Below are 25930 nucleotides of genomic sequence, written 5' to 3'. Positions count from 1 at the left end.
GATGCAGGATGCGCTCTCTCTCTCTCTCTCTCTCTCTCTCTCTCTCTCTCTCTCTCTCTCTCTCTCTCTCTCTCTCTCTCTCTCTCTCTCTCTCTCTCCAAGGTGAGTGTTTTGGGAATGTTTTCCTGTTTTTTCCCTTCCACTTGCTCTCATTACACTTCATCACACATCTCATTTACACCTGTGCCAATGTCCTCCTCCTCCTCCTCCTCCTCCTCCTTCACTTCTTCCTCCTCCTCCTTCATGCAACGGGTTTCTCTCTTCCTTTCATCCTTTCCTCTTTTTTTTTTCATCCTCGTCTCGCCTTCTTGGTCTTGTCTGTTATGCATGAACTCACAGCGAGCTATTTCATCCTGCCTGACTCTTCCCTTCATTTTACGCGGCGTGGTCTACACTTTCCTCTCTTCTACATTCTCTTCTACACCATTTTCTCCTCTACAGTCTCTTCTACGTATTTTTTTCTCTTCTACACTCTGTTCTTCGTTAATTTCTCTTCTTCAGGCTCTCTTATATGATTTTCTCCTCTACAGTCTCGTCTACATTAATTCTACATTATTTTCTTCATTATTTTTCCCTTTTTCCTTCACAACTCACTTGTCCTCTATCGTCTCTTATGTTCTCTTAGACTTTCTCCTCTTATTTACAGAATCTTCTCTCAACTCTCTTCTCTTCTACAATTTGCTGCCCTCTACACTCTCTTTTATATCGTCTTCCATACACTGCACAGCACTCTCTTCTCCTTTACACTGTACTCTCTTCTGCACTGTTGTATACTTGTTATTTTTAGTGTCTCTCCTATAGTTCTCTGTCTTTTGCATTCTCTTCTCTTCTGCTTTATTCTACACTCTCTTCTTCTACCATCTCTCTTACACTTCCCTAACTTGCACCTTCCTGTCTTTTGCATTCTCTTCTTGTTCACTATCTCTCCTGTGCTTCCCTTTTCTTTAATTTCATATTTTTTTTATTCTCTTCTCTTCTCTTCAACATTGTTCTACACTCTTTCACAATTTCACAATTTCCTGTCTTCTACGCAATTTCCTGTCCTCTCTTCTCTCTTCTCTCTTCTACGTTCCGCTCCCTTCTGAACAGTGGCAGTTTCTCTTATGCGTGTCTTGTTCTCCCTTCCTCCCTCCCTCCCTCCATCCCTCCCCAGCCCCAGCCTCTTTACCTTTCAACGCCTGCCACGGCTTACAATGTACACACACTCTGCGGCCCCGTAATGAACTTGGAATATACACTTTCTTAACACTGAGCCTGGTATTCAACGTTTCCTCAGACTTATTTATTCCTTTCAAATGTATTCACCACCCAACGATGTGCGTTTTCTATTTATTCATTTTTATACCTCCTTTTTTTTTTTTTTTTGGCACTCGATAGCTTCACAAAATTAATTTCCACACACACACACACACACACACACACATCTGCAGGTCGGGTCGGTCGCGCACAAAATAAGGTAAAATTGGTGGAAAACCTTCGTATATGATTTTACGCGGCAACATTTTTACCCTGTTATTTTAGTCTTTCCTTCCTCACCTACGTGCAAACTTTCACTGTTGTGTATTTTTTTGCCCCTGATTTTCTTTCCCCCATTACTCTCTACTCTAACCATGTCTTTTATTACTTTTCTATGCTTAATTTTCCTTTCTCTCACTGTTGCTGGACATGCACTAGGTCAATGATATTTGTTTTTCCATTTTTTGGTCACTGTTTTCTGGCCTGAAATCGCTGCAAATTGGTCTAAAATCATTGCTCTCTGGCCTGAAGTCACTGCTAACTGTTATGACATCTAAATTTAATTCCCTCCTAACTTATCAGCACCTCAAATCACTACTACCTAATCTACATTTACTGCTATCTGGTCTATAGTCACTGCTAACTAATCTAATATCACTGCTACCGAACAAATTAACTGCTAACATTGAACCACTGCTTATTAAATCACTGTTGCCTGACTAAATCACTATCAACCTAACTTAATTCATTGCTATCTTGCCTTGCCTTGCCTTTCCCAGATTTACTGACCCCAAAATAGCTACTAACTGACAAAATCACTGCTAAATAACCTAAATTCACTGTTCCATGACGCAAAATCACTACGAAATTATCTAAACTAATTGTAGTGATCTTTTTTTCCATCACTGCTCCTTGCTTTCCCCACGTTAGTAATCTCAAGCTCTGTTCCTACCTGCATTCACTGTTGCCTGGTTTTTCATTGCCAGATCACTGCAGTCTGGCTTTACACACTAAAATCACGGTTGTCTGGCCCTTCCCGAGAGGTATTGTCCAATGCAGTGTTTCGACCTTCACGTTCCATCTCTCTCTCTCTCTCTCTCTCTCTCTCTCTCTCTCTCTCTCTCTCTCTCTCTCTCTCTCTCTCTCTCTCTCTCTCTCTCTCTGCAGCCGTCCTTGACATCTGTACACCTTTGCCCTTTCGCTTCATTTTAAAACAACTTAATTATCTGTATCTCTTTTTATCGTCTTTTGCCTCTCTCTCTCTCTCTCTCTCTCTCTCTCTCTCTCTCTCTCTCTCTCTCTCTCTCTCTCTCTCTCTCTCTCTCTCTCTCTCTCTCTCTCTCTCTCGTTCTGAATGAAAAATCAGTTTGTTTATTGTTTGGTATAATTGATCATTTTCAGGAAAGTAGTGTTTTTTTTTTTTAGATTTTTTTACCTCACTGGAATTGCATTATTTTTTATTGTGTATGTATGTATGTATGTATGTATGTATGTATGTATGTGTGTATGTATGTATGTGTCAGTAGGTATGCAGGTATGTATGTATGTGTGTATGTATGTGTGTATGTATGTATGAATGTATGTATGTTTGTATGTATGTATGTATGTGTGTATGTATGTATGTGTGTATGTATGTGTATTTTGTTGTTTTATTTATATACTCATTTATTTATTTGTTTTTGTTTATTTGCTTATTTATTTACTTTTTTCTTTGCTTTCTTTGTCTCACTGTTTTCTCTTTTGTATGTTTCTTTTCGCGACGGACTTCAAAGAGCACATTGTATGCATCCATTTTCTTTCGTGTGTGTGTGTGTGTGTGTGTGTGTGTGTGTGTGTGTGTGTGTGTGTGTGTGTTTTTCTCCTGCTCTTTTTGTATCTCACTCATGTCAATACTTGTTTCTATCTTTTCTTTTCTTGGCATCGTTTTATATTCGATTTTCATTATTCGTATAGTTCTTGTTGTTGTTGTTGTTGTTGTTGTTGTTGTTGTTGTTTTCTTCTTAGTTTATATTCTTTTTCTTCTTGATCTTGTTTTTGTTCTTGCTCTTGTTCTTGATCTTATTCTTGTTCTTCTTGTTCTTCTTGTTCTTGTTCTACATGTTCTTGTTCATGTTCTTGTTCTTTTCTTTAACTTTTTTTTCTTCTTCCTCTTCCTCTTCCTCTTCTTCCATCTTGTTTTTGTCCTCTTCATCGTACTTATCCTCCTCTCCTTCCCATTTAGCTTAGTAACTGTACTGCCGTGTTCCTAATCCCTTCCTGCCTTCCTTTGAAACGCTCCCGGCAGTGCCTCTCTGTGCCGCTCTTCTCATGTACATTACGTCAGCACTCCCCCCCCCCCCCCCACACACACACTCTCAGTCTCAGTCTCATTCTCATTTTTCTCTCTCTCTCTCTCTCTCTCTCTCTCTCTCTCTCTCTCTCTCTCTCTCTCTCTCTCTCTCTCTCTCTCTCTCTCTCTCTCTCTCTCTCTCTCTCTCTCTCTCTCTCTCTCTCTCACATTTATATCAAGTTAAACGAATATACTCGTACATATTGGTGCAGTCACGTATTTTCAAGAGAGAGAGAGAGAGAGAGAGAGAGAGAGAGAGAGAGAGAGAGAGAGAGAGAGAGAGAGAGAGAGAGAGTTGACGCTGCTTCCTTTCTTTTCACATGTCAGAATAAAAACAACTTTGGCTCAGTCTGTGACCTTCACCCGCTAGTAATTGATTGCATTTCAGACCGTAGCGGGTCACTCAGAATACTAGCTTTTTTTTGTTATCGCCTTTTTCTTTTTTTTTTCCGCCTCTGCTTTTCCCTGTCCTGGTCACCGCTGCGTTCCAACCTACGCCCAATAGTCACTCTGGTTTCTGTGGTCTCTCGTATCGGTCGGTTCAATTTAGGTCGCCCTGTTCACTATTAATATTACACAGGAACCCTTCCCCTCCTTCACTATCCTGCGTCACTCACTACAGATTAGATAGTGCGGTTTATCATAATCTCGATGGGTAAATATTGTCAGGTGAGAATTTTTTTTTTTGTTCATTCTTTGTGTTCCTTTGTGATGCGATGCGATTCGATGAGTCTGTAATCTTTTCTGGTAATATTCCCTGATAGGTACTACGTATATTGTGTTACCTGCTTGGTTATTGCATCATCAGCCTTGTAATGCAGGATCGACAGTAGTATGAAGTCATTAGCGTAATTTAATTTTTTGCCGTGTTATTTAGTCTGCCAGTCCGTCATCCAGTCTGTCGGTTGGTCAGGTAAGCAGTTAGTCATTTGTTCATTCACTCAGTTAGTCAACCAGCCAATCAGCAGGTCAGTCAGTCATCCGGTCACTCAGCCCGCCATCCAGTCTCTCAGTCTGTCGTCCAGTCAGTAAGTCATTTATTTAGGCTGTCAGGTAGTCCATCAGTTAGTTAGCCAGCCAACCAGCAAGTCATTCAGTAAGTTTGTCAGTTCGTCAGTCAACTAGTCAGCTAGTCAATCAGCCACTCAGGCAGTCAGTCAGCCAGTCACCCAGTCAGCCAGCCAGTCACCAAGCCTTTCAGTCAGTCAGCTATTCAACCATTCATTCAACAAGCCAGCTAACCAGTCACCCAGCTGGTCATCCATCCAACTAGTCAGCCAGCCATTCAGTCAGCTAGTCAGTCACCCAGCCATTCAGCCAACCAGTCACCCACCCATTCATTCATCCAGCCAGTCAGTCAGTCATTCGTCGTAAACAGCCTTGAATAGCAGGTGGTCGGGGATTGGTTTGTGGTATCTCTGGCGCTCATATCTCTGCCACAGACCCAAGATGCGACCTCGCACAGATCGATATGACCGCCGCTGATACGGAGCCACTTTGCCGCCCCTCGCCAGACGCGCCGCAACACGCACATTGGGGGCTTCTCTTTCTGAACAGGGAGAGATTGACGTGTGTGTGGCAGTGTGGGAATCTCTATAACTTTCTCCTTCGTTGTAGTCTTCCATTGACACCAGGAATCGTTCACATTGAGTTCTACCGAGTTCTGCGATTTTCTGCTTTGAATATTTCTCTCATGAGATTTCCAGAAACTTAAATGGGTGAAAGGGTTCGACAGCGGAGGTGCAAATTAGATTATTTTAGCCTGAGAACAAGTTAGAACTCGCACGATTTTCTGTTTTGTGTATTTATTTTCTATTCAAGAGGGGGACTCCAGCCTGGGGCAACAAAAAGGCTATATATCTAAAAGTCCCACTGAAGCTTCTATTCCCCCTAAAAGAGTGTACGTAGTCAAAAGGATTGTCCAAATTTTGAGCGCAGTTATTCTATACCAGATCAAATGAGACTTAATAAATGAGACGGCAAAAAATGGATAAATAAATCAAGTGGTCTACGAACAGGCTTGTGAATGAAAGGAACAAACTGGTGAGGGGACTTAAGACTGTCTCAAGAGGAGGATGGATAAATGGATGGACGATCATGACGGATGGTACAGTAGGTTGAAAGTACTCAGAGTCTGCCTTGTGTGTGTGTGTGTGTGTGTGTGTGTGTGTGTGTGTGTGTCAAGTGTTTGTTATCACGCTTCTCAAGTCGCGCTTCTAAAATCGCTCCGTGTGTGGGGGCCTTTAGGTGTGCGTCATCCAGCCGTCTGCAGCCTCCCTTTTTCCTTGTGTTCTCAATCCCCCTCCCCCTCGTGGTAAATTAGGTTAGGCTGGGGAAATTAGTCATGGGAGGAATTACTTTGGGTGAAATTATATCATGGAGGAATCTGCGTGGGTGGGATTGCTTTGGTGGAATTTACATGGGAGCGCACCAGTGACTCTCTCTCTTCTCTCTCTCTCTCTCTCTCTCTCTCTCTCTCTCTCTCTCTCTCTCTCTCTCTCTCTCCCCGGGAACGGCAGCAGATGTCGTGCCCTCCTCCCCTGCGCGGTTTGAAGCGAGCGGTGCCTGGTGACTGTGGCTTTAATTAACTCTACCACCAGACTCCTGCGATAGAAAAATAATCCTTCGGTGAATGTAGATGGGTAGGTCACGGTCTCTCTCTCTCTCTCTCTCTCTCTCTCTCTCTCTCTCTCTCTCTCTCTCTCTCCCGACGTGGTTTTTGATATGAAGAGTTACTTTATATTCAATCAACAGTATTATGAGATTCAAAAAGGAAAAAAAGATGCTGCTTACGTATACACACACACACACACACACACACACACACACACACACACACACACACACACTGGAAAGAAGTAAACAGAACAAACACAAAATCGGGAGCCAAATATCCTATAACTGACAGGAATAAACAATAACCCTGGGTGGCTGTATCTGCGTGTTTATACAAGTCAAAGTCTCGTCCTCTACTCATAAGAACAGCGCCACGAATACCTCCACCAGTTAGGACATTAGGAGATTCCGTTTTCTTCATCCCTAGAGGTCTTGCTGTATTCACCCTTACGTGGCTATGCTGACCTGTTATAGTTTCCTTATTTCACGTGCTTAGGTTCTCACTGCCAAAGGAATCTAGGAATCTAGGACTAATGTAAAAAGGCAATCTCTTTATTTCACCTTATTTTCTGACTACCAAAGGAATCTACGATCTATCATGGGGGTAAGAGACAGGCTCATTACTTCACGTTCCCAGGTTCACAATACCAAAGGAATGCAGGAATCAATCATCAGGGTAATGATGTCTGTGGCCACTCGCTCAATATGATATGGAGTTGCCATCTCCACCTGGAATGCCATTAATCAAGTGTGCAGGTGTGTCGCATCCTCAGCATCAACCTGGAATAGTTGGTCTGGTTATTGACTGACTGACTGACTGGGTGGTACCGAAGAGGCGAGGAGAGAAGGCTGAAGGAACGCGAGATTGGAGTGAAAATAGGAAACTAATGTAGTGAACGAAAGAGAGAGACTGGGGTGATTCGAGATTGGAGTGGGAGATGTATAGGAGATAATTGAGTAATGAAGGGAAGCTGGAGTGATCTGAGACCGGAGTGACGAAAGGGAGAAACTGGGAGTGATTAATGTCTGGAGTGGAAAATATAGAGGCTAATGGATTGACGAAGGCGGGAGTATGAGTGAATGCAGTGAAGTGAAAAACAGACTAATGGAGTGACGAAAGACAGAGGCTGGAGTAATTCTATGCTGGAGTAGGAAAAAAAACGTGGGGGGGAAATGGAGTGACTAGAGAGTTCAAGGTTGGAGTGAGGAGTGAGGAAAGGCCAGAGTAATTTTGGCACGGAGGCTGGAGTGGATAACAAGGGTATCGGATTTACACAAGACGCCCCAGCACGAGGGTCACGTGGCGGTCCTGTCTGGTCGTGGCGGCGGCAGGCAGCACAGACAGACGGGGCGGATAGCACACGTGAAAACAGACATAATCGCAGCGCAGTGTGCCTTTCATTAATTTTTCAATGGTATATATTTTTACCTTCCTAAAAGACATAAAACTGTTGATTCATTGGGTGCTCTGTTTGGGGCTGTTGCGTTATTACTGAGATGAGGAGGTGCAGGTACGGTCACTAAATCCAGTAAATTTCATGTCTACAAGTCCAGTAGTAGTTAATACATGGACTCCTGAACTGTTCTGTAATCCTGTGATTATGATAAACGCCTCCCCTTCCCCTCAAAAAAAAAAAAAAAAACCTATCCCTAACTATCCCCAAGAAAAAAGGTGACATAATATATATATAAAAAAGCAAATTACTTACATAATAACGGCTTGGTGGATGAAAAAAAACAAAAAACATTGAAGGTAATACAAAAACAGTCAGGAATACACGTAAAAACATATCCATACATACATACACACACAATTCATTCATTCATTCTGGCGTGTGGTATAGAAATCTTGTTTGTGTGTTGGTTCAAGGCTGCTGGGATTGAAAGTGGAAAGGTTAAGTAGTGTGAGGCATGCCGGGAACGAACGCACGGGAAATCCTTGGTGTTTTATGAGTATTGGTTTGTTTGCAGCGGGCGAGGCGGCGGGCGGAGTGACTAAAGTGGAGGGCTGGAGTGAGCAAGGCGGGAGGGAGGCTGCACCAAGGAGGCTAAATATATGTTTAACCTCCCTGGACTGCACCGATGAGGACGCAGGGACAGAATTAGCGACGGCGGGAGTGAGTGGGTAGAGGGTGGAGTGACTAGAAGCTGGACTGATGAGGGTGGAAGACTGGAGTGTGTGAAGTGCGCTGCTGGAGTGAAGAGTATGGAGATTAAAGTGAATAGCATTATAACGAGTGAAGTGAATAGAAAGCTGGAGCGACTGGAATGAAAGTAGAGTATGGAGTGAAGATCATGGCGAACCAGAGTGACTAGGGTGATAAAATGGAAGCCAACTTTCCTTTAGATTGGAGTGAATGTGATTACCACGAGGGAGCGAAGGAACGAAAAAGCTGGAGTGAATAACATGAAGAACAGGAGTGACCACATTGAGAGACATCGAGGCCGGAGTGAATATGGATACATGAAGGACCGAAGCAGCAATGACTGGAAGCTGAAGTGACTGGGGTGACGAGGATAGGAGACTGGAGAGAGTGGAAGTTTAAAAAAAAAAAAAAAAGGAAAGCAATAAAAAAGTCGAGAATGGAAAGATGGAATGATTAGAGAGTTCAAGACTAGAGTAAGGAGTAGGAAAGATAAGATTAGTTTAGAAAGGAGGGTGGAATGGACAACTAAGCACTGAATTAACTAAGGGCGACCAAACTAGTAACATGGGTAGCTTGGAATAGTTCAAATTTCTGTTGCTTTCCAAGGTGTTAATGGTTGTGCCTCCTGTGCCTCCTGTGCCACCTGCTTGCCTGCCTGCTTGCCTGCCTCCTTGTCTCGGCCCTCCCCGTCCTAACTATTGTTTATTGGGGTTTTATTGTGGCCCGCTCGTAAACCTGCACTCGTACCCTTGAGTCTGTATTGAATAATCTGTGATTGCTTGCTTGCTTGCTGCTGCGGTAGTGGTGGTGGTGGTGGTGGTGGTGGTAATGATAATGCGTGTTGTTGTTGCTGCTGTTGTTGTTGTTGTTGTTGTTGTTGTTGTTGTTGTTGTTGTTGTTATTGTTGTTCATGTATCAATAACAGATATTACTACTACTACTTTCACTACTACTACTACTACTACTACTACTACTACTATCACTACTAAGAATTATATTGATATCCGAAACAGCTAACAGTAATTGGAGTAGTAATACATAATAGTAGTAGTAGTAGTAGTAGTGACAAATGAAGCAGCAATTACGACTGTACCATCACCGGCAGTAAAGCTTCCTCTTACCCTACACCACCATCACCACCACCACCACCACCACCACTACCACCTCCTCTCATCCCTCTCTCTCTCTCTCTCTCCACCCACATACATATACATACTCATCAAATACATACACACACACTCACACACATCACACCCTCCTCAGCATCATTACCACACAAACCCCACCCACACACCCACACAGCCTCACCGCCGCCACCGCCCACGCCTGCCTTGTGTTGCCCGGTGCCACCCCCACCTGAGCCGCGCAGGCCCTGGCACCACGGGACAGCCATCTCCTAGCAACGGGAGCGGGACGCGGTATATAGCTGGGTTGCCTTTCATTCTCTTCAGTCCTCCGCGTGGCTGCCTTCGCCGCTGGTCTACCCTCCTTCCATTCTCGCTCCCGCAGCTGCCACGCGCCTCGCTCCCTCCCGCCAGCTAGAGAAAAGAAGGAATACAGATTTTGCTGTATACTGTTATAAGTGCTGTTCATCTTGTTACTCTCAAGTGTGAAGCTACTGAAGCCATAACTATAACGAAGATAGATCGACTGACAGGCATTGAGAGACAGACAGACAGACAAAGGCTAGTGCTTCTGTTAACGCAGTGCACGTAAATTTGTCCCATCGCTTGTTAAGTGAGTGAAGTTGACATTTTTGATGTACCGGAGGAAACTATGATGGTGAGGACTGAGGGAATATAGAGGAACATGCAGCCAGCGACGCCTATCCTCCAACAAGCGTAGTACACACACACACACACACACACACACACACGTACACATCTGCACTCTTACACACGCAATCACTAACGGGACAATGTGGCAGCTGGTTCATGTGACGTCACCTCCTGTCTGAGTCGAAATCTAGTCGCCTTTATCTTTCCGGTGAGTTAAAGGAGAATAAGAACCGACACTTGCTTTAATCTGCTGCTATGATCTTCCCTCCCCCCTCCAGAGCAGCTGAGTTTCTGTGTGTGTTGTCTTAGTGAGAAGTGGTTGGGATTATCTACGTGTTTTGTGCTGAATTTCTGTGTTTCTGTGTGTCTAGCTGTCTTATCTCTCCTCCTTCTCGTGGTGATGACGTGCGGTGATTGTGGTGTGAGGGAGAGTGTTGTAATTGTGAGTGCCTTTGTGATGTTTAGTGGCGGTGATGTGACATGATTGTGGTGGTGTTGGGGGGAAGATGCTGTGTTGTGTGTGTTTGTGTTTCTGTTTCAAGGTGTCCGTGTGTCATTCTCTCGTGGTGATGACTTGTGATGACTGTGGTGACTGTGTGGTAGCGAAATGGTGTGTGTTTGGTGTCATAGTGTTCATTTTCTCATCCCCCTCGTGGTTCTGCGTGTGGTGATGATGTGCGGTGACTGTTGATTTGCGTGTATCTGGTGTGTCAAGATTACTCTCGTGGTGTGGTGAGTGGTGACGATGTGAAGTGAAACTGGTGAACTGTGTGTGGTGAGGGGACTGGATAATTTTGTTGTTGTCTGGAAATGTTTGGGGATAATACTTTGATCTTTAATTAATTTTGTTCCAGTGTTGCGCAGCGAACTTTATGTTGTTGTTGTGTTGTGTTGGGTTGGTGCAGGCGTAGCAGTGCGTGATGCGGTGCTGAGTTCCGCGTGATGTGTTGTGTGGTGTTGCGTGGTGTTTTGTATGGCAGTAAAGGTGATGTATTTTGAGTGCGTTCTGTTATGCAGTGGTGGTGTTTGGTACTGGTATATGATGCATGTGTGTGTGTGTGTGTGTGTGTGTGTGTTAGCGGGGTGTAAAGGTCATCGCGTCGAATAATAATGAATGTGGGAGTGTTTTTGATCCCAACATTGTCACACTCAACAGCACAAAAATTATGACAGCGTTTGGAAGTTCACTCCGTCCATAACGCTGAAATATTCCTCCTATCCACGGTACATGTGTGTGTGTGTGTGTGTGTGTGTGTGTGGTGGGAATCAAGGGTTTACTTTTTAGTTCAGTGTGTCCTGAAGGATCCAAGTTTTCTTTGCTTTTATTCAACAAACAACGATTTTTCACATACCTTCGTTCCTTTTTGTGCAGTGGTGCGTTCGTTTTTTCTCTCTTTTCTTAGTGTTACGCTCAAAATTGTTATACAAGACCTCCTTCTCCTCCTGCTCCTCCTCCTCCTTTTCCCCCTTCTTCTTCCTCCTCTTGTGGGAAACTGCATCTGTCTGTCTGTTTACCTGTCTGCTTGTCTGTCATTCCGTCTCCCTGCCTTTCTGCCTGTCCACCTGATCATCTGTATTTTTTTTTCACTTGTATCTTTCTATGTTTGTGAACTGTCTGTCTATTCGTCTACTTGTTTTATTCATTCATTTATTTTTTGCTCCTTTTTCTATCTATCCGACCGTCTGTCAATCTGTCAGTCTGTTTATTTGCATACCTGTTTATTTGTTTACCTGTTTATCTACTTGTCTGTTTGTTTATCTGTCTATAAGTCTCTGTTTATACTCTCTCTCTCTCTCTCTGGACGGTCAGCTGAGGGGTCGAGGTGGGAGGGTGGCAGGGGGGGGCAACAAAAGACTGATGGTAGTGAAGGCCGCACTACTGTTGGAGTAAGTGACCTTTAGGGGCCACTGATATCATCTTTAAAATCAACGCCAGGCCTCCTCCTCCTCCTCCTCCTCCTCCTCCTCCTCCTTATCCTGTTGTTTTTTTCCTGCTCATTTTTTGTTTATCTTTTTTTTTTTTTATTGGGGTTTTGTTCTCGTCTCCACCTCCTTTCATTCTTCTGCTTTTATTTTTTTCATGGTCTTCAATTTCTCGTTCTTGTTCTTCATGTTCTTTTTGTTGTTGCTGTTTTGTTTATTTTCCTTTTTCTTTATTTCTTCTTTCTTCTTCTTCTTCTTCTTCTTCTTCTTCTTCTTCTTCTTCTTCTTCTTCTTCTTCTTCTTCTTCTTCTTCTTCTTCTTCTTCTTCTTCTTCTTCTTCTTCTTCTTCTTCTTCTTCTTCTTCTTCTTCTTCTTCTTCTTCTTCTTCTTCTTCTTCTTCTTCTTCTTCTTCTTCTTCTTCTTCTTCTTATTATTATTATTATTATTATTATTATTATATTTCCAGTCCTCCTCTTCCTCCTCCTCCTATTATTTCGTCATTTTCCTATTTTCTTTCCATCATCATCTCATCTCTCTTGTTTTCTCTTCATTATCCTTCTCATAAGTGATTCCTGAGAGAGAGAGAGAGAGAGAGAGAGAGAGAGAGAGAGAGAGAGAGAGAGAGAGTTAATGAGACAAAGATCTTTAAGCTCATCATTATATGGCTACAAAGGTCTCTCTCTCTCTCTCTCTCTCTCTCTCTCTCTCTCTCTCTCTCTCTCTCTCTCTCTCTCTCTCTCTCGGTATCCCTTTGTCCCTTCAAGAATCTCCTCCACTCTTACCCTCCCGCTCCTCCTTCTTCATCGCCTCCTCCACCTCCCCTCCTTTCTCCTCTCGCTCTCTTCTTCATCCACTTGTTCTTGCTGGAAAAAAGGAGAAGAAAAACATGAAACAAAGCGAGAGGAAAAGAGAAAGTAAGGAAAATATTCTCCCACTGTCCTCCTCCTCCTCCTCCTCCTCCTCCTCTTCCTCCTCCTCCTCCTCCTCCTCCTCCTCCTCCTCCTTCCAAGACTTCTAAATGAAAACTCTCGCCTTTCCCTGAAGTTGTTATTGCATTTGAGTTCCTGCGATGGAATCCATAATATGTGATTGTCTGGCGTACTTCTGTTAAGTGATTACTTCCTGGGACTACTGGTGTGATGGAGGGTGGGGGTTGTTGTGTTAAGGAGTGTTCATGTAGTGGAGTGGGACTAAGTGGTTCTCTTTTTTCTGTCTAGGGTGAATAAACTGCTGCTTTTCTTCTCTCTAGGGTGAATAAACTGCTTCTTTTCGTCTCTCTAGGGTGAATAAACTGCTTCTTTTCGTCTGTCTAGGGTGAATAAACTGCTGCTTTTCTTCTCTGTAGGGTGAATAAACTGCTTCTTTTCTTCTTTTCTTTTGTCTAGGGTTGGTAAACTGTTTTTCTTCTGTCTAGAGGGAAATAACCTCCTTTTTCTTTTGTCTACGGTGGAATAAATTGTTTCTGTTCTTTCTTGTGTACCTTAGTCACTTAGCTAACTGGTTTTGTGAAGGTAGATGTGTGAAATTCTCTCTCTCTCTCTCTCTCTCTCTCTCTCTCTCTCTCTCTCTCTCTCTCTCCTCTCTCTCTCTCTCTCTCTCTCTCCTCTCTCTCTCTCTCTCTCTCTCTCGTCTTGTGCTAATACTGTTAAATTAGTGTTATGTGTAGTCGGTCGAAGTTTCTATTTATAAATCTGCTGAGTGAGAGAGATAGTCATTCTTCTACTTCTTCCTCCCCCACTCTCTCTCTCTCTCTCTCTCTCTCTCTCTCTCTCTCTCTCTCTCTCTCTCTCTCTCTCTCTCTCTCTCTCTCTCTCTCTCTCTCTCTCTCTCTCTCTCTCTCTCTCTCTCTCTCTCTCTCTCTCTCTCTCTCTCTCTCTCTCTCTCCATATATCTCCTCCATTTATCTCTTAATACCTTACATCACTTATCATTACTGTTAAGGCAATAAGCCAATAGGTCAGCTGCTGCTCGTTCTTCCTTTGTGTTCTTCGTTGCTCACTCCCCAGAGACAATATAGATTCCTTATTTATCCCTTATATTCCTTTATGCTCACTCTTTAAAGAGTCAACAGATTGCTTGTCTTTTTTTTCTTTTGTGTTCCTACGTTGCTTACTTCCAAACCTGTCCTTCTTTTGTGTTCCTTTATGCTCACTAGTCCATATATTACTTGTTTATCGCTTGTGCTCCTTTATGTTAACTCACAAAAGAGTCAATAGATCACTTGTTTTCTTTTGTGTTCCTTGTTGCTCATTCCCAAACTTGACCTTCTTTTGTGTTCCTTTCTACTCACTAGCCTATAGACTACTTGTTTATCGTTTGTGTTCCTTGGTGCTCACTCGAGCCTTTCTCTCCGCAGCCGAGCCAAGATGCCAGAACAGAGTAACGACTACCGGGTGGTGGTGTTCGGGGCAGGAGGTGTGGGCAAGTCGTCCCTGGTGTTGCGGTTCGTCAAGGGCACCTTCAGGGAGTCGTACATCCCCACCATCGAGGACACGTATCGCCAGGTGGGGCTCGAGTTGACTTCTGCAGGTGTTGATCTGAAGGTGCAAAAGGTGTGGTGTGTGTGTGTGTGTGTGTGTGTGTGTGTGTGTGTGTGTCTCTCTCTCTCTCTCTCTCTCTCTCTCTCTCTCTCTCTCTCTCTCTCTCTCTCTCTCTCTCTCTCTCTCTCTCTCTCTCTCTCTCTCTCTCTCTCTCTCTCTCTCTCTCTCGCTCTCTTTCTCTCTCTCTCTGAGCGTGGTACAAAAGGAAGGAAAAAGCTCGAGGATTGCTACTAAATTCCTTTCTTTGTACAGCTCGTGCCGTCTCTCATTAAATTTTCACCTTCCGTGTCACTTAGGTTTATATATAGCACGCTCCCCTGTGTGTGTGTGTGTGTGTGTGTGTGTGTGTGTGTGTGTGTGTGTTTAAGGCGGCATGCCAACTCACTTCCTCCTCCCCATTCCAGGTCATCACGTGCAACAAGAACATTTGCACACTGCAGATCACAGACACCACCGGGTCCCACCAGTTCCCGGCCATGCAGCGGCTCTCCATCAGCAAGGGCCACGCCTTCATCCTGGTGTACTCCATTACCAGCCGCCAGAGTCTGGAGGAGCTGCGCCCGATCTGGGAGGTGATACGTGAGATCAAAGGCACCGAGGAGGAATTTCCTATCATGCTGGTGGGAAACAAGTGTGACGAGAGCGACGCCCGGGAGGTGCAGAGCGCCATGGGGGAGAACCAAGCCAAGGCGTGGAAGTGCAACTTTATGGAAACGTCGGCCAAGACAAACCATAACGTGAAGGAGCTCTTCCAGGAACTGCTCAACATGGAGAAGAACAGAAATATGTCACTGCAGCTCGACGGCAAGAAAAATAAGTCACAAAAGGGCACTCGTAAAATAAAGGAGAAATGCCTCCTTATGTGAAGAGGAAGGGGGAGGAAAACAGGAGAACGGAGAGTGGATGGAGGAGGAGCAGGAGAGAGAAGTGTACCTTGACTGTGATGAACAAGGTGGGGCGTCCCTGGTGTGCCAAAGACACAGATAGTGTGGCCTGGCACCGCCGCCAGCCGGACACTCCCCTGACTCCCTCAACCCGCCGACAGGGTGCTGCTGCCGCCGCCGCTCCGGGTCAAATGTTGCTGGCACGCGACAGTGGTGCGGCGAGTGGCCTCAACGTTCCATAATACTGAGCACAATATCCATGGCAATATCGTGGCATAATGAGGGGTGACCTGACCTCACCTGGCGGCGATGAACGTACCTGCAGGTCTACCGAGGCCGCGTCCGGCCAGACCTTCTGCCTCACAGGGACCAGTTTCTCCTGCACAACATGAGCGTATCATAGTGTACACAAGTGTTCCCCTTCGGCCAGCCTCGACGTGCGTGGCAGGGCGGCCGGACGACTCTGTGCTGTACTTCAAAGGCAACGATTCTTAGCCCTTGAGATTTTTTTTTTTATTGTGTCCGCTGTAGTCCCTCGCGCAGACTCCTGGTCGGTAGATGATAAAACAGGGCGGCGTGTGGGACACCCGCGCGGCTAGTCTCTTCCCACAAGTTATTTCCAGTATTGACCATCAGTCGTGTATGCGTGTTAGTGATGCTCCTTTTGCGGGAGTGGACACCGCGGGAGGCGAGAGTGCTGGCCGCCGCGCTGGGACCCGCGCCTCCCTCCCTCAGTAGCTGACGTAGTGGGGTTAGTTAGCGTTGTTTACACCGCCGGGTGCGCCCGCTAGAGGCTCCACCTTCACATATATTCTCTGTCTCAAAGAACGATTTTTTGTTATTATTATTATTATTATTATTATTATTATTATTATTATTATTATTATCATTCTTATTATTATTTTTGTTGCGGTGGGAGAGGCGAGGTGCGCGGCGCGGCGACGCAGGACGCCCGCCCCGCCACGCCCGCCCTCGCCCACCTCAAGGAGTATTTTGCATTTTTCCAGTTTGAGGATATTACTTGTTTCAAATACGTATATATAAATACATGAATATATAGATAGGTTTATATGATATTGTATTATAAGGCATCGCAATATACAACATATATATAAAACAAGAGAGCTCTCGAGATGAAGGCGAGGAGAGTGATGGGTCGAGGGACGTGGTGACCAGAACGAGAATCAAACACGAAGCTCTCCAGGAGGCCGGGAAGCCGCCTCTGCGTGTGACTGTTTCCCCCCGCAGCGGCACCCCCCTCGGCACCCACCTCTCTTCCCTGGGTGGGGGGAGGCTAGGGGAGGGGGACGAGGGGAGGCACTCAAATTTACCCCCCTCCTCCCTGTCTCCTCCACGCCCCCCTCCTCCCTCACACCTCTTGTATTTCGAGTTCCATTGTAATATATCACGAATAACTTTTTTTTTTCTGTTGTTCCTCTTAGTGAACGGATATTGTTGGTATTAAAGTAGCACCTTACTGTGTGTATGGAGAGAGAGAGAGAGAGAGAGAGAGAGAGAAAGAGTGTGTGTGTGTGTGTGTGTGTGTGTGTGTGTGTCCCAGCTAAGGTCTTCCACTTGGTAAACTCACACGTACCGAGTCCCGGCCCTGTGTACCATGGCTAGACCTGAACCATACTACCGTGACACCACCTGTACCATCTGTTACCATTACCGTGACCTACACTAGCCAGTACCGTGACTCGCCGGCTGCTGCACCACGGGCCATGTCACGCTGTACCGCCTCCTTACCAGTGTTACTCGCGTGCCCCCCTCCCAGCCACCCCCTCCGGCTTGCCATTGCGCTATTACAGTATCGCCATCTCGTGCACCTTTCACTTCCCTATACTTTCTGTGCTTGGTTTGGAGTTCTTGGTTCAAGGGTCTTGTTTAGTGTCTACTTCATGTTTCACCTTTACCTTCATTCAGTACCGCAGACTTCCGAACGCTACTTATTAGTCAGTTGTAGCAGAGTAAAGAAGGTGGAGTTGTACTGAATGAGTTACTGCATCATCTATAAACTTCAAGCCCCCCAAAAAAAAGAAACAAAAAAAAATCATGCTTAATTTAATCAGGTTTTTTCAATGATGTTATTTGTGAGTCTTAGTTGAGTAAAGAAGAGGAGGTTCTGCTGGATGAGTAACTGAAGGATCTGTGTATAAACTCCTTGGTAACGAAAAAAAAAAAAATTGCTTAACTCAATCAGGGTTTTTAATGTTATCTAAAATGTAATGCAGTCCATGCCTTGGTATTGAAACGATTCACTTTTTCTTTTAATATGCAGGTTATTTAAACAAATCTGCCTCCTTTACCTCGACGTACCCTAGCACACTCTTACACTTTTTTTTTTTTATCCTCCCTACAGTCCATTTTCAAGTGTTCACTATTTTTACATGTACTTGTTCCATCTTCCTTCCTTCCTTCCTTTACTGTCTCTAAACTATTTATTAAACTATTATTTTTTAGTCTACATCCACCTCCAAGCATTTTTAGTTTCTTTTCTATGCCGTGAATTGTTGCATATTGCAGTGAAAGGGTTAAGACTCAAAACCACTGAAATTTTTGTTCAAACTTATTCTCTAAAACTTCCAGTCCTTAAAGCAGCTTCTTTCCTATTCTGTGACAGTGTAAATTAAGAAAATCCATATCTAAACTCACTCTTTGGTCTCCTAAATTCACAAGACAGCTTTTTATTGACTCAAAGACACCACAAATCAACACAGTCCTTATTCAAACCCACTTAACTCCATACCAGCTCAGGGATAGTCCAGATCAACAGTGTCTGCTTCCAAAGCCACTCTCTGATCTTCCTCATCCCCAGAGCAGCTCACTATCGACCCTAAGACAGTGCTAAGTCCTTACAAGATTAATGAGCAATCCCCAGGTATCGCCTCTGCCCTGATTAACTAAATTACCGAGGTCGTTTAGTCATTATCTCCACGACGCTGTAATGTTCAAGTAGGTGGCGTGGCTGGAGTGAAGGGAAGGAATGTGTGTGTGTCTGGTGTTGGTGTTGGTGTTGGTGATGTGGAGGGAAGGCTGTGGTGAAGGATGTTCTGTTGTGGTGTGGTTTACCTAAGAGAGTAATTATTTAGAGTGTTTTGTTGCCTTTTATCCTTCACTGGAATCATGGAGGTTGGGGATGACATGTAAAAGAGAGTAAAGTGAGAGAGAAAAACAAAGGTAGAGAGTTAAAAGTTGAGTCATGATGATGAAAAGAAGTAGGATGGTTTTGTGTTTTTATTTATAATTATTTATGTTTTTTGTATCTGTCTTTTTTAGGTGATGAGTAACTTGATAATGATTTTTTTCTTTTATCGATTGAGTGAATTAAAAGCTAAATGAAAAAGAATAAGTGATACGGATGAGAGAAGGACGAATATGTATTTATATAGTTATTTCAGTTAATTCTTAGATGAGAGCTAACTTAACTCTTATTTATACATTTATTTTATTATTCTTTCCATGGAGTAATTTCAAAGCTTCTATTCCAGCAACGTGATTTTTGAGCCCCAACCCCTCTCACCAACTCTTCTTTACGTTCTACTTATTATTGCAGCTCCTTCATTCGCTCAAGCAGTCAGGACGCATGCCAGAGAAATGAAGAGAGAGTTAGATTTACATAGGCTCACACTAAACTACCCAGCCATTAAACCTAGAGACTTGTGGCACTTTGAGGACTTGTAAGGGAGGCTGTTCCTTGTGGATTATAAGTACAAGGGAGGTTTAAAAAAATGTGACCTTTAATCTTGTATAGGGGAGAGGATTAGATGGTTAAGTTGCTGTGTTCTCTTTTAGCCTCTCTTACCTTGCCTGTTTCATTCTTCCTTCTTTCCTACCATGTTTTTCCCTCTCTTCCTCCATCTCTTCTTCTTTCCCACCTGTATCTGTTATCCATGCCTTGCCATCCTCTTACCTTTCCTTATTTTCTCTATCTTCTTTTCTTCCTTCTTTCCTTCCTTCCTTTACTGACTCTAAACTATGCCTGCCTCTTGCCTTTCTTTACCTGTTCCATCCATTTTATTTCTTTAATACCTCTCATCCATGCCTCTCTCTCTTACCTTTCCTTGCCTTCTTCCCTCTTCATTCTTTCACTACCTCTTAACTATATCCCTTACCTTACCTTACCTGTTCCATCTCCATTCCCACTTTCATTACCTATTAACCATGCTTCTCCTACCTTCCCGTGTCTCTCCCTTCCTATTCCTTCCCTTCCTTCCTTCCCTCTCTATTAATCATGACTTGTGCCTCCTTCCTCAGCCTCGACCACATCCTTCGTTCCGTCCCAAGCTCCACTTAGGGTTCGCTTCATTGCTTTTTGACAACTCTTAATAGTCTTCCAATCTTCTGGCTCTATTTTTCTTTCGTGTTATGGTTCCAGGTCTTGTTGCCTACTTGTCTTTCGTCTTTCTTTCGTTTTCTTCAGCTCAGTCTTCTTTTAAGTGTTCTTGTGATTCTTTTTCTTTATAATGCAGTCTTTCTTTTGTCTTTTTTTTTCTCACGATTTGTCTTTTTCTGTCTTCTTAATCTTGTTTGCCAGTCTTTATTCCCTCGCTAATATCCTATACATTTCCAGCCTCGCGTGACATCCTTGCCTCCTCCTGCTGCTTTCTCTCTCATCTGGTCAGCCCCGCAGCTCCTCATAACCTCATCCCCTCATCCTAACATCTTTTCCCCTCATTCCCTCATCCCCTCATCCGTCAACTCCTCAGCTGTTCATCCCCTCAAACACTCATCCTTTCATCCAAGCATATTCCCCTCATCCCCACTATTCCTCAACCCCTTTATCAGCTTATCTCATCCCCTTCTTTCTTCATCCCTTCATCCTTAAAGTTCCTCATCTCCTCATCCTCTCATCCCTTTATTCCATCCCTTTATTCCCTTATCCTTAAGTCTTACGTGCCCGCATCCTGTCATCCCCCACTTCCCTCATTCCCCTCCCCTCCCTCTACTCCATTCAGTGTTCCGCTTCATGGCTCTGTTCCGCGTGGGCGATAAGAACCCCATTCTCAACTCTTTTGTTCTCCCCCTAGAATCAATATGGCCGAGCCCATCCCTAGCCCTATTTTTAGAAGTTAATATTTTGAGGTACGTTAGCCGTGTGTGTGTGTGTGTGTGTGTGTGTGTGTGTGTGTGTGTGTGTGTGTGTGGCGCCCCTGAGGACATCTATACCACCTCACGCGCGTGCCTCCCTCAGAACAAAGCATTAGGGCACTTTATACTCACGGCAATGTCCGTCAGATGGCGCTGGTTGGGTTCAGGAGGGCATGGTGTAGTGGCAGCACGAAGAGTCGATTAATACGTATTTATTTTCTCTCGTTTCCACAACAAATGTCAAATAAAGTCCAAACCTTTTTCTAGTCACAATTTTCAATCCCCACGAGGGTTGATGATGATGATCATTTATGATGATGATGATGATAATGATGATAATATAGCTGTTTTTACTCATGTGTTTGAATAATAAAAGCCATCACGTATTCCTGAAAGTGACGTCAACAATACCACAATACCTGTGTAGCTGAGGGACTGCGTGACTAGCTAACTGACGTGTCCTGTCCCTAACCTACATACATACATACATGAGAGTTCATAATCCTGCAAGATGAGGAGGAGGGGATTCGAAAACCTGATCTATACACGCACCAGGAAGTCACGGAGGGAAGAGAGGCAGCGGGTGACGTCTTGTTTTCATGCTTAACTATACCATTAAGGAAATCCTGGAGCCGCATTCTCAAACATTCCAGCGTTTTCCCTCGACCACTTTAAACAGGCTGTAGTGGAAGTTGTGTGGCTCTCCAAGGGTGTTTTTATTACTCTAGTGATAGTTTGACAATTCTCTGCATCATAAGTGGAAAAAAAACATCTATGGGAACCTGTCTAATAGTATCTGTAGCCTCTGAAAACAGAACTTGCGAGATTCCGAACCGTTTCGAAACAGAGGGTCCTGTTAGTGAATTATCTACTGGGGGGACTCTCTCTGTCTCTCAGAATTTCCGACTGAATGCTCACACAGCCAAACGTGACTGCCAGAAGGAAGCTCTCGGTTATTTTTAGACTGGACGAGGAAGACAAGGACGAAGTAATTGGAATTTTCTCCTTATCGTTGTCAAGGAGCGGTTATTGGCGGCCGTTTTCTCTCTCTCTCTCTCTCTCTCTCTCTCTCTCTCTCTCTCTCTCTCTCTCTCTCTCTCTCTCTCTCTCAACATCCACGTCCAGGAGGCAGAAAGAGTAGTGAAGTAGGTAGAAAGTGAAGGGAAAAATAGCATCTGGTTGACAGTCACTTTGCAGCTCATTAAGTGAATCACTTTGAGGACATAACGCGTTTACGAGTTAATACGTGGAATGAAGAGTCGCTGTTTGTTTCCCTCATGTGCTCCTCGCCGCGTCCCGCCTCACCTCACTGTTTTTCATGGCAAATTTTTGGGAGACTGCAGCACCATCGAAAAAAAAAAGTAATAAATAAATAAATAAGAATACATTAATAAATATACGAGTCTATACGTCATTTGATTTTTTTTCTTTTTTGTGAGGTTAATCAATTCGGCTAATTCAAAAGTTTGCAATGATGATAATATTAATGCTAATAATGATGATAATAATAATAATAATAATAACAATAATAAACATAATTATCCACAACACTGGAAATCATAACAAATTAACAGATAAAGAAGTTAATTACAAAAAATAAGGATGATGTACCTCGTGTGCTCAGTTCCGTGGTCAGCCAACAAGCAGGGATGACAGGCACGATAAACTCACTGACACCACACCAGTCCTCTTTGACATACGCCTGACACTTAGCACCTTATCCTCGTATCTGAAAGAACCTGAAGGAAGTCCCCGTCATTACCACCTCCCCCATATGATTGACTGAATGATATTTATTGCCAGTAGATTACATTTTGGTATTAGAAGTTACAAAAAGTTGCTTCATGGCATAATAATAATAATAATAATAATAATAATCAGCTGAGAGGTTGTGACTTTAATTAATGTGTCAAGGAGAAACTGTCTCGTTATCTCGAATACAACGCAACTGAGGGGCCCCATAAACAGTGACGGTCAGTGGTTTTGTAACGTGCCACACTTAGTACTTCCTCCCACTGTGTTTAACTTTCCCCCTCAGTCTTAATTCCTCTGATGCGCTAAGAATCTATTGTCAGGTTTTGTTATTAGGTTGTTAGTGGATGAGAGGACTTCAGAGAGAGAGAGAGAGAGAGAGAGAGAGAGAGAACATGAAATGGAAGTGAATGTAGGTTGCTGGACTCTTGACCTTGACTGTACTACTCCCTCCCCCCAAATGAGTGAAGTGTAGGAGTGAGTAATCATCCTTTCCCTGACATCACACCTGCTCATTCCCTCCAAGAAAGTTTTACCAGCATTCAAAGTTACAGTCAGCCGGTCATCACCTCTAGTACACTTTCCACCAGGTAGCTTTGCAAGTAGAAAAATTATAAACATTCTTTCCCTGACGTCACTTCCGCTCGTTCCCTCAGCTGTAAAGTCCTAACAGCATTCAAAGTTACAGTCAACTAGTTACCATCTCTAAAATTGAACGCAAATGGCTTCCTCATATATTTTCCACCACCTAGAGATGTAAGTATGGAAGTACAGAAGTTACACGTAATCATTCTTTATCCCTGGCGTCACCTCTGCTCTCTCGTTCCCTCCTTCGGCAATTCCCAGCAGCGTTCCAAAGTTTCCGAGATCCTCTCCTCGTTTGTAAGGTTGTCTCGTCGAACCCGATTCGTTATACTAAGCCTGTTAATGATAAAACTTTCGTGCGTGTGAGAGGTTTGTGTATATATCATGTCTCGTCCTGTGTGCGTGTGCGTGCGTGCGTGTGCTTGTGTGTGTGTGTGCGTGTGTGTGTGTGTGTGTGTTGGGTTTTTCCTCACTGATTTATGTCGCTACTTCTGTACATTGCCTGCCGTTGCATATTTCTCGCCATGTTTCTCAAGTTCCAAAGGCTCAATTTTTTGTAATCAGTGGTTATCTTATTGAGAGAGAGAGAGAGAGAGAGAGAGAGAGAGAGAGAGAGAGAGAGAGAGAGAGAGAGAGTGTAAAAGAAAGTATACATGACAACACGATACGACAGGTGAGCCTCACGTAACCAGGTGGTGCAGGTTAATTACTGTACATACATAAATACTTACATACGTACGTACATGATAAAATGAAACCTAGGAAAAGTCCCCGCCCAGCCCCTCCCTGCCCGCCCCTCTGCAGCCAACACATAGATAATAATGATAAAAATACCTTAAAAAAATGTTATGAAAGTACAAGGCCATGTCTGTTCCAGGGTCACGTAATCATCAGCCATCCTAACTATTTTTTTATATTTTTTTATTGGATAGATTAAGCCCTACAATTTTTTTTTTTAATGGTGTATTTAGTTTTCTTTGTACAGTATTAGTATTAGTTTTCTTTTTCTTTTGCTGTGTTTATCGTTCAAGTTACCAGAAATATGAAAGAAAAAAATGTACGTATTTCTTTGTGTTTCTAGTAAATTGACCAACTCATGCTAATATTGTACTGGAAAAGCCAAATATTACATTTAAAAAAGCAGGTATAGGTTCAACAAGGTTCAGCGAGGTTACTTAAAACTTAACTCAATTCGAAGTGTCTTAACATTGCCTAACCCAGTCTTATCTGACACTAACCTACTGTATTTGGGATGAGTAAGGATCTTAGATAAGGTTAAATAAGGCTACCTAATCTAATTTAACTTTACCACCTAACCTAACTTTCCAAACCTAAATTTACTTAACCTAATCTACTTTTATCTACTCTAAACTAACCTGACTTTTTCCTAACCTAACCTAAGGTAACCTAACCTAATCTGACGTAATTCAATCTAATCTTATCCTTACCTACCTTTAACTAACCTAAATTAACTCAACCTAACCTGATCATAATCTAACCAAACTCATCCAAAAAGTCACTAGGATGGCTGATCTTTATGCGATTCCTATTTTCTCCTTTCGGCTTCCTAATGTGGCTTACGTTCCTTCCTCTCTCACTGGTTGGCGCGGCGGGCGGCAGGGTGTGCGTGTGAAGGGTATCGAAGCGGGGACTGACATATCCAAGCGCGCAGTCAAGAGTGATCGAGTGTAATAATCTTCTACAATAGCTCCCATTATCGTGGTTGGTTTAATTTTTTCTATGATAGTTCGTGACAGTTACTACTATACTTGTTCTCTTCCCGCCCCTGCATGCAGATGGCGGTTGCATCGCATCTTAATATAAATAATGCATAATAATAATAAAACAAGAAGGGTAATAAGGGAGGGATGGTGACTAAAAAAAAAAAAAGGGGTATTAAACATGTACATACATATTTTATTTATTTATTTATCATGTGACGTGTTGCAATTAACGGTTTAAGTGACGTTGAATTATCACACACAAAAAGTTCTTGGTGGTCTGCCTCGTTCCCTCCTCTCCTTCCCTCCGTCTCTCTCTCTCTCTCTCTCTCTCTCTCTCTCTCTCTCTCTCTCTCTCTCTCTCTCTCTCTCTCTCTCTCTCTCTCTCTCTTCTTTCCTGATTTTTCTTCCCCTTCTATCCCAGATGCTACAGTCTTCACGAGTCCTAAATTTTGTCATGTTGTTTATGTGTCAAATCCACCTCAGTGTTACCGAAGCCTTCACTGATTCGTGCGTCACTGCAGCATAATGTCTGAGCTCAGGACGAGGACTTACTGATTGGTGCAAACTTACTGTCCGTGTGTGTGTGAGTGTGTGTGTGTTCCTTGTTGCTTGTCCTTGTTAGATTGACTGAAAATAACGAGCAACAGGTGAACCACACACACACACACACACACACACACACACACACACACACACGAAACAGAGAAAACAAATACAAACAACGAAAGTCACAGCAACAAGAAAACGAAATAAAACAACAGAAAATTGTAGTGATCAACAACAAAAACAAAACAAAACGAAACAAAACACAAGAAACCAACATACAAACAATTTTCTGTCATAACATTCTGTCATTTCTGATCGCAGAGGGAGAGGAGAAGGGAAAGGGAGAAGGAAGAAGACGAGGAGGAAGAGGAAGTGGTGGTGATGGAGGAGGAGAAGGAGGAAAAGAGAGGAGAGTCAAGACTAAATAACAGCGAAACCTCTTCCTCTTCCGTGTTCCCCTGGGCTGGACACTTGTAAAACACTTATAATTCACGACTCCTGTATGAATATTTCCGGTACGCAATATCTACAGCATCAAAATAAATTATTCAAGTGAAAATCGACGTTTGCCTCACCCCAAGACACCTTCCTCGAGAAAGATTTATCATATCAGATTCCTCTGCTTTGCTCTGTGCTGTGTGACCCTTGTACGTGGGACGTGTTTGTTTCATTAACTGATCGACTGACAAACTAACTACTTAACTACCTGACTGACTGATTTAGGAATTAGCTAAGTAACTGAGTAACCAATTAATTCACTCACACTCTCACTAACCACC

At 43.5% G+C, this 25930-nt stretch overlaps 1 protein-coding gene across 6 annotated transcripts in view; it reads left to right on the top strand.

The window, feature by feature from the left end:
* LOC135105878 (GTP-binding protein Di-Ras2-like) overlaps nucleotides 1–25468 on the top strand; it is a 112251-nt gene extending 86783 nt beyond the window's left edge. For 3 of the 6 annotated variants that reach the window (XM_064014518.1, XM_064014519.1, XM_064014516.1), the window contains 2 exons: nucleotides 14386–14533; nucleotides 14974–25468. In XM_064014518.1, coding sequence (XP_063870588.1) covers nucleotides 14396–14533; nucleotides 14974–15435 — 600 coding nt within the window. In that variant the 5' untranslated portion in view covers nucleotides 14386–14395 and the 3' untranslated portion in view covers nucleotides 15436–25468. Of the gene's footprint in view, nucleotides 1–9771; nucleotides 10400–11196; nucleotides 11331–14385; nucleotides 14534–14973 lie in introns of those variants that run through there. The other 3 variants (XM_064014520.1, XM_064014517.1, XM_064014521.1) reach the window with 3 other exon arrangements.
* Nucleotides 25469–25930: the final 462 nt, after the last annotated feature.

The sequence above is a fragment of the Scylla paramamosain genome, chromosome 12 (genome assembly GCF_035594125.1).
Source record: "Scylla paramamosain isolate STU-SP2022 chromosome 12, ASM3559412v1, whole genome shotgun sequence".
NCBI classification, from domain to species: Eukaryota; Metazoa; Arthropoda; class Malacostraca; order Decapoda; family Portunidae; genus Scylla; species Scylla paramamosain.
The sequence above is the reverse complement of the archived record's forward strand: the minus strand, read 5'-3'. Positions and strand labels throughout refer to the sequence as shown.